Here is a 9,312-nt window from a genome sequence, read left to right as displayed (position 1 = left end):
GCAGTTATCAGGGTACCTATTGTTTTCAGGTAACCCATTGTTTTTGTAAGGATTATTATTATTCTGTGACGTCACTCACATTTTTCAGGGCATGCTGGAAACCTCACAAAAAATGTGCACACGTCAGACCTTTGAAAAAGTTCTGTAGTGATTGGGCTCGGGCGTTGCACGCTTTAATTTTTTTATTTATTTTAAACTCATTATTGATCCCCTATGGGGAAATAATGCCTGAAACACTCAAAGCAGCAGCAAAGTGCAGCCCACAGCATTAATTAAAAAAAGAAATAGAGCCGGGAGGTCCTTTAATTTCTGTCATTATGTGTGCCACAATAGTATCCTACCAAAGTACTATGAACATGTCACAGGTTTCTGTTCTATACTCTTTGTAACCACGATGGTTATGTCAAGGCAAGCTACAATACTTCCGCTGGTCCATGGTTCCAGAAACATAAGGACCTTGTTAATCGGAAATTGTAACTGTCAAATATGCTGTCATATGAGGTGAAGCAGAAAAGAGTGAAAAGAGAGTATTTGAATGGGTGTTCATAAGGCTGACAGGACACAGTCTAATTTTTGAAGTATGTCCTTTTAGTAAAGAGATAAGACAAGAGGAGCGCCCTGGATCCCGTGGTTGAGCGTGCGCCTCATAAACTAAGGCGCAGGCTCTCTCTCTCCTTCTCTCTCCTTTCCTCTTCAGCTACTTTATTAAAATAAAAGAGAGCGTAGGAATTTCCATCACTGGTCCAACACTGAAAGTCGGATCCCCTCACTGTCGAGCTGATGCCAATCTTATTCGTTCCTGTTGTTTCTATCACCTGCCTACTTTTACCCGTCTCTCCAACTTTTACTTTGCTGCCAACATTAGTAGCATTGACAAGAGCTGTGTGTGTGCAGACGGAGAGAAGCAAGACAGACAATAAAGACTATGAAGAGTATGTAGTAGTATAATATACGTGTGAGTAGTAATAGCGTCATCACCTGTTCATTCTCCTTGTAGTCCTGCAGTGCCACACATTCACAGCGATCATCCTCCAGGTTGTAGCCAGTGGTGATCTGCAGATCAACAACAACATACTAATTCAACTTTTACCAGCACGCAAGAAAAACCATTTCAAGTTGATCAAATAACAATGTTTGCAGATGTGTGTGAGACAAAAATCATTTACCAGTCCATTTGTGTGATTACACATGTCCCAAAGGGGGATAAGGGCCAGAGTAAGCCGGCTGCCGTCCTCAGTAGGGATCTGGTTCTGGCGGGTCATCACCGAAGACACTGCCCACCTGTCACATTGTGACACACAGGGAAGTTTATTCACAGGACTCTCTGACATCCTGGACAACAGAAGCTCTTGCTTCATAAAGAAAAAGGAAGTTCATGTAATCTAACATTGGTATTACCAAACAGAGAGAAGCCTTGATTCAGGTGAGGATGAAGAGAGAAGGAAGGAGGATGAAATGCAGAGTGGAGGGCGAAAAAAAACGATTGTCCTTTGCCATTCCCTTAAGAAATATATCACTAATTATCTAAAAGTATCTTTAAAAGATAAAGATGGAAGCTTTTCACTTCTGCCTCTTTGACAGTGACAGTTTTACCTGACAACAGCAGTTTCTTTCTGCATGCATTTTCCACCAATCAGGATGCTGCATACTACAACCATGTTTCAGTAATCACAGACTTTAACCATCACTCGTCAGTGAACTGCCTCCTAGTCGGAGATCTTTTCCTAGTTAAAGAGCAAGTTGTCACTATGGAGTTTCCATATTTTTTAGGAGTTTACTCACACTAATACATTCAAAAAAATAAATAGCATTAATTTGGTAAGAAAGTGAAAATGTCGAACTGGAATAGGCATATTAGGTAATCATTAATTTTGTCTGCTGAGAAAAATTCTAGCCCTTGGATAAATGTAGTTGATGACCCCTGCACTACAGTGACAAATGATCAGCATCTGGGCTGCCTACCAGGCGCAAAACAACATGTTTTGTGGCATTGCTAGTTTTTGTCTAGCACTACCTACCCATTGGACAACGTATATAGGAGACTGGCTAAATTAATCCATCTAATTAGCTCATACTGGCTACTTAGGTGTGTAGAAGCTAGTTGCTAGTCTGGGCTGTGAACATTAGTCAAATGCATCAACAGTGTGAATGGTAAAGGGAGACTAGTTTTTTTGGAGAGGATTGTAGCAATAAATGTCATGTGTAACATGTGTTGTGTTGTGTTTATACATTTGTATAGATGTTTATTCATTTGTATAGATTTTGCTTTAATTAAAAACACCCTTGATCTATTTTCACTACATGGGAGAGGTCCCCAAACCTTGTTTTACAGTTTTTAAATGTAACTAAGTGTCTTTTAATTAAAGTACATTTTAAATGAACTACATATTACTTTTACTTGAGTAATTTTCCAGATAGGTATTTTTACTTGTACTGTAAAATGTCATCAAAGTATTGGTACGTTTACCTGAGCACTGTAATTTCCATTTCTATGGATGAAATAAACTTGACTTGAGTACAATATATTTAACTTTTTCCACCTCTGCTAATTTGGTTGCCAAAGAAGTGTCTCGGCTGTGCCTCGGTGTAGGGTGTTGAAGTCATTGGTGCCCATATGCACCACAATGTACGGGGGCTACGCAATGTGTCCTGTCTGAGCAGCTACATGGCATGACCTGTGTTTCCGCAGCTGTTGGATGTGGTGTGAGGCCGGGGAAAAGGCGGTTGGTGTCAAGGTTATGAGTCCATAAGAGAGAGTAGAGGTGGGTAAAGGCTGTGGAAAGGGAGAGCTTTCACTGTTGGAGGGAGCTGGTGCTCTGGTAGCAGGGGAAACTAGGTGTTGGGACACCGGCATGCATGTAACTGGGCAGAGAACCATTGCAGCTCTTCGTCAGTGGTTGCTCCCTCTCTATTGAACCTCTTTGCTGAAGCTTAAGTCTCTGTTGGTTGCATTCTCCATTATTTTAGATTGGCTTCAGGTCTGGCTCTGTGACTTCTGGGATCATGGTGGCATCTTCCTCTTCCTGATCTGATCCTGTGTCTCTTTCCATAGTGCTGCTACTAGTACTAGGTTGGTCTTGTTCAGCCTCTGCTTTCAGGTTGGGGAAGATTTCCTCAAAGAAGTTAAAGCTTGCCTCATTTCCCTGTTCTAGCACTAGACCTTTTTTAGAGTAGTAGGTTAAAGTTGTCTGTGTCGAGGGCTTCATCCTAACACACATTTAAGCAGCCACGGCGACCAATGCCTTCTTTGGCAATGTGTGTGTAGCTGTTAAAGATGGCCTGCTTCCATGTGTGGCTGTATGAAAGAGGATGTCGTTTTTTTATGTTCTTGCTTTTGCAAAAAGAGATAGTCAGCAAACAGTTGTTCTATATAAAAAAAGAATCACACTAAGCTGGTTTAAGGTTTAAGTCCTATTTATCTGATCAATCTCAATTTGTTAATGTTAACGATGAATCTTCCAGGCACGCTAAAGTTAGCCATGGCGTTCCACAAGGCTAAGTGCTTGGACCTACTCTATTTTGCTAAGACAAAACTCAATAAAAAGCAATTTGCCAACACTAAATATCAAATAAAAGCCAGCCACTCTTAAGTTGCTGTACGCTGTACATTCACTACACATAACATAACGTAATCTCAGAGTTCTCTACACAGAGCTAGCTGTGCACTGCGAGAAAATCTCGGAGATGAACGGGCAGACAGCAGTTTTCATCAGACTCACCCTAGATGTGGTTAATTTTACTGCTAACTTATAACGCTAATAACATTGCCGTCGCCAAAATATGTCTGATGTAGACTAGAGGCCGATATTAGGCATTTCCCAATCTATTGTTATCGGCATTCATAATGGCTGATTTAAAAAAAAAAAAAAAAATTCATATTTTTAAATATTCATTCATCAGAATCATTTATAATGACATAAAAATGATTCTGATAAATGAATATTTAAGAAAAAAATTGGACTGTCAACCATGTTATGAGCGTTGGCATTGCATAGTTTATCCACCAGAGGACGCTCTACAATGTGCTTGTTGGCAACACTGATTTTTTTTTTTGTTAATGTGTTTTTTGTTCAAAGGACTTTAAGTTTCATTTGTGAAGTTTGTATTGTTATACATTTTATTTATCAGAACGTTAATATATTTTGATGTTCCTCTGTTCTGTTGTGACAATAAAACTAATTATATTATTTTAGTGAGAACTCATATATAACTAATCTGTTTTGTAACGTATTTCTAGATTTTTTTTAAAATATACAGTATATTGGCATATCGGAATTTTAAATAACCAAATATTTATATTGGTCTTAAAAATCCTTTATTGGCCGGGCTCTAATGTAGACATACTACAGTTTAAGTAGGCTATACAGTGGAGTTGCATATTAAGTGGTTTGGGGTCCTTCTGTAAGTGCAGATTTGGTTTTGAAGAATTCTACAAGCAGCAATACCACAAGCCACACAATCGGCCCAACAGGCACTGTACTAGTTATTAACAATAGGAATGATGGCCATACTTATGAAAAAATACCTAAATTAAAATAAACCACAAATATTCTAAGGGAGATATTCTTAAAGGACCGACACAAAAATGTAGGAGATGATCTCACACACACACACACACACACACACACACACACACACACACACACACACACACACACACACACACACCTGTAGTCCTCAAATGTGAAGCTGTCCTTCAGGGGCAGTTTGCTTGCAGCAGGGTGAGTCTGGGGATGGAGGGAAGAACGTGGTTGAGAAGAAAAAGAGAGAGAGAAGAAAAAAACACAAATCAGAATGAGGAATTTCATTATGCAGGTATGTTGGAGAGGGGCTGCCTGACAGGGAAGCCTAACAAGAAGGACTAGGAGTAGACGCCACTAGGGCAGGTGTGTGTGTGTGTGTGTGGTCCGTTAGTGCAGTGTGACACTCGCCCCCTCACATACATCACTGTCAACTTAATTTGTTGTGGCCAGCAGCCATCATAAATCTGCCTCATCAATTTAGGTGTGTTTCTGTGTGTGTGTGTGTGTTGGGAAGTATGAGTCGCTCAATGCTGCTGGTTTCTCCATTTAAAGCCACAGCCACCACCTACCAGAGCCATTTGCAAACAGTCCTGAGCTTAAACAGGAGAGAGGGAGAGAGGGAGAGAGAGAGAGAGAGAGAGAGAGAGAGAAGAGTTCATTGGAATGCATAATGAAGAAAGGGAGGAGACTGAGGGAAACAAAATGGAAGGAGGGGGAAAAGATCGACAACTAAGTAAAGAGAGAAAAAAGTAGTCGAAAAAGGAAAGCAGGTTAAGAAAGAGTACAAGGGAAGTGGAAAAACCTCTTAAAAAACAAAATGTGTTTTTTTCCTTTTTATGGTCAAAAAGGGATGAGCGCGTCTTTTTTTTTTTTCAATTTCATATTGCAAAACATTTTGGAGTTCGCCAAAATGTGTAATTCCCAGTGTACTAGTGTGGCCTTAGCCCTGGCTAAATGGTTTTGGAACGCTACTCTGATGTGATTTCAGACATGGGAGGGTTTGAGGTTGAGGAAAAAAACGTTAACACCTTAATTGAAGGTATCTACATAAGAGTGCCATGACAGTGTCATGAACACATGACACATGCAGATGTAATTGCAGGTGCTGTGTGAGAAGTGGAGCATTCCTGTGAGTGTAGGACAGCTTTTTCAAGGATGAAGTCTTTGTCTTTCCACTGGTTAGTGAGGCTCAACATGCTAACAGGACTCACGCTTGATGTCCAACTGTCCGTGGTAAAGCCAATTTGACTAGCGCTGGCGAGGAGCTTTTCAATGTGACTGGTGACAGCACTCTGGATTTCAGGTAAGGCCACATCAGAAAAGTACTGCCGGCTAGTCGAAGCTGAAGTAGAGGCTGCTGATGGGTTTTTGAAGGCGTTAAATCTCGGTGCTGCTCAAGATGACGGCTCTTAAGATGCATAATCATATTTGTAGTGTTGGACGGTGTTGTTTAACGCCTCCTCGCATCACTTGTGCTTTACAAGTACTGCAAGTAGCAAGTTTGTTATCGGTTTTACAGATCTCGAAATACCTCCACACAGCCAACATGTGGGAAATATAATTGCTAGCGCTCATGTTCCCGCTCGTCATGTGCGCATAGTAAACAACCCACTCAATTGGCAGAAATATTAACATCTGCCAATGATGATGGTCATGTTAAGTTTTTAATGGCCAATAACGATGTCGTGCCGGTGTCATTGTGCATCCCTATTATTTGGGAGTTTATGAAGTTGGATTTACGGGGTAGGGATTCCGGTGCCGCCAGAGCTTCTGCCGGATGTCCCTCACCTTCCTCTTTCTTTGTGTTGGCATTCTAAACTCCGGTTGATTTAGAAAACATCCAACGAGCTAGAACCAACAACAGAATTGCATTTCTCTTTTTTATTGAGTAAAGAACACACTTAAAAGCCATTTTAATTCCAGAGCAGGCCTCCATGCACATGTTAAACCAAAACAAGTTCTTCCTGAGGCACCGTTGCTGCGTCTGGTGATTAGTGCCGTCCAAGACTATTGTGATTGGTTTAACCCTTGTGTTGTCTTCCCCTCAACCATTTTTAATGTTGTGGGTGCTTTTTTTGATATTTTTTCCAAAGTTATTTGATATTTCTAATGTTGACATTTTCAGCTTATTTCAAAGGGCCATTTTTTAAGATGAAAAAACTGAAAATGGGTCAAATATGACCCGAGGACAACACAAGGGTTAAGGAAATGCAAGTTAACCAGACCACTTTTTTTTTTCTATCTTGGAATGCTGTGGACTAACAAGACCTTCCTCCGCAGCACTGTGGAGATAGGTCTGGCAATGCAGGTCTGGCAATGCAGGACTACTTGGGAGTAAATCCTTTCTTTCACATATCTTATGAGGTTTTCAGTTGATTTTGTGGTCCTATATCACACCCGGAAATATCACCCCTTCACTATTTCCTAACCCCCCCCTTCCAGGGCCCTTGCACAGATCCTGAAGTGATAGTCCCGTTGCTGTGTTCATTGTCTGTAGAGAACTGAATTCAGCTAATCTTAAGCAAGTTAAGGCTGTTTCAATCAATATACTGACTGTGACATAAAAAGAATAAACACTCTGGATCAACGGTTATAGAGCGGAATCGCTACCTTCATTCAGTAGTAGCGACCATCTTGCTGAGGTAAAACTAAGTTAGCAAACTATGATGCATGCCCCCAGTTACACATCAGGTCAGGGAATGGTCAAGCCAATCAGAGGCAGCCCTACAGTCTGCACTACACATCTGGAGCACATTCCAGGACACCACTGATGACTTCAATAGTTCAATGAGTCTGTGGCAGATTTAATTTGTAAAACAACAAAAGCAACTGTTCTCAAAACTATAAGTAAATCAAGTAATCATGGATTACCAGCATCAACTGGGATGGCATAAATACATCCACTCCAGGGCGGCAAGTACGGCAATCCCAAAAGCATGTGGGAAGGTCTAAGAACTTTGACAGATTACGAGCCCACCCCCTCGTCCTTGCCAAGTGCTGATGCGTCTATAGCAAGTAAGATGAACACATTTTATGCTTGCTTTGAGACCATAGGCAGCCAACAAGCAAAAACAGATGCAGCAGAGGTTAATGGATGGGTAGGTGCACCTCTCACACCCAACTCCCTTTCTGAGCATGATGTCAGGAAGGCTGCCAAGCATGTGAACACCAAGCAAGCTGCATACTGACTAGTGAGAAAGGCAAGGCAGAGACTGTTTCACTTAGATGCCTGAGGAAATTTCAGGGAACCCCTCTCAAATACTAAGAAATTTCTACTCCTGCATTATTGACAGCGTCCTGACAGGGAACATCACTGCCTGGTATGGAAACAGCACTAAACAGGACCACAAGGCTCTGCAAAGAGTGGGTAATTTGGCTGAACACACAAGAGACAGTGCCCTACCCTGCCTAAAGAACACTTATACCGGGCATTTCAAGAAAATCACTAAGAGAATCAATTTCTCCATGTTGAGATCGTAAAGAAGGTACCTATGCCAAAAACACCAAAGACACTGGTGACTTTAAGGAAGGAAGGATTTAACTCTGGTCTAAGGCACTGATAGGATAACAGCCACTGGAATTTTACCTGGTTCAATTTCATGTGACAGATAACATGGATTGATTGTAGGGAAATGACGAAGATGTCCACCAGAGAGTAGTGACGAGCTTATTTTCACACTGTAAAATGCCCTGCCTAGTATGTTCTTGGTTGCAAAAAAAACCTTGGCAGCCATGGCTACGCAGAAGAAGCTAGTACGAGTTGCAGGTTAACTGTATTAGAATCAAAACGCTTTATCACTGTAAATGGGAACAACTCTTCACACCATTGATGCCAAATTAATCTAACTAATTTACAGTATCAGTCAATATTTAAAAAACTTTTCATATGTAGACACATTCTATAATTTTACAGCTGTTTTTACTACTATACTTACAGTATTATTATCTGCTTGAACAATAGCCTTTACCGATGGGTGTCCACAGCTGATTTTTAGAGAGCTTAGCTGAAAATGATAATAGCTGGTTCACCTATTGGGTCAACCTACTGTACATGACGTTAGTGGGCCTGTGCTTATTGTCGATGGCTCTGTGGCTAACGTCCTTTCCTTTCATTTAAGGATAATACATCCCCTTAGTCCGATACATTTCTTTTATTTAGCCTACAGGTCTGATAGAAAACTGAGGATGTACATCAACAATGGTGCTGCCTATTTGTATCACTGCACAGTCGTAGATTCTCACATTCTCACATGTAGATTCTTCACATTTAGAAAGACCACACCCCGATTGGTAAACACACTCACCCCACTATATACTGGGAATGAAGATGACCGGGGCTAACAGTAAAACACTACTTATTCATGCCACAATAAAAAATAAAAACAAAGAAGCCATAAGATAACACTAAAGACCTTAAATAAAGGTAATAACGTGCTACCCATGTGTTTACATGCAAGAACACATCTCTGTGTTTGGGGAAATGTCAGTAGTGGTTTTTGCCTGTCTGTATCCATCAGCATATAGCAGTCTGTGTGGCTGGTCATACATCCAACACACTGGACGTCTGGGACAGACAAGGGGGTGGAGATGGGGGCTAGAAATAGAGAGCGAGAAGGGCTTTTGAGGAAGGTACATTCAGGTCAAGTCAATTCAAAGCCAATGTGACAAGCTAAATTTCCAGCCCGGTCATCGGAGGAGGAGGGAGGTGGGGGCAGAGCAAGGGACTCTATGAGGAGGTAAGAGATTAAATGTGCGCGTGTGTGTGTGTGTGTGTGTGTGTGTGTGTGTG

The 9,312-nt window shown here is 41.2% G+C and overlaps 1 protein-coding gene across 4 annotated transcripts in view; it reads right to left on the bottom strand.

Moving 5' to 3' along the window:
• Positions 1-9,312, bottom strand: part of setd3 (SET domain containing 3, actin histidine methyltransferase) — a 74,318-nt gene that overhangs the window by 26,295 nt on the left and 38,711 nt on the right. For all 4 annotated transcript variants that reach the window (XM_032500655.1, XM_032500653.1, XM_032500654.1 and 1 more), the window contains 3 exons: positions 4,669-4,727; positions 1,167-1,281; positions 979-1,053 (listed from right to left, as the gene is read on the bottom strand). In XM_032500655.1, the coding sequence (XP_032356546.1) occupies positions 979-1,053; positions 1,167-1,281; positions 4,669-4,727 (249 nt within the window). The remainder of the gene's footprint in view (positions 1-978; positions 1,054-1,166; positions 1,282-4,668; positions 4,728-9,312) is intronic.

Source organism: Etheostoma spectabile, chromosome 20 (assembly GCF_008692095.1).
Source record: "Etheostoma spectabile isolate EspeVRDwgs_2016 chromosome 20, UIUC_Espe_1.0, whole genome shotgun sequence".
In the NCBI taxonomy this organism is placed as follows: domain Eukaryota; kingdom Metazoa; phylum Chordata; class Actinopteri; order Perciformes; family Percidae; genus Etheostoma; species Etheostoma spectabile.
The sequence above is the reverse complement of the archived record's forward strand: the minus strand, read 5'-3'. Positions and strand labels throughout refer to the sequence as shown.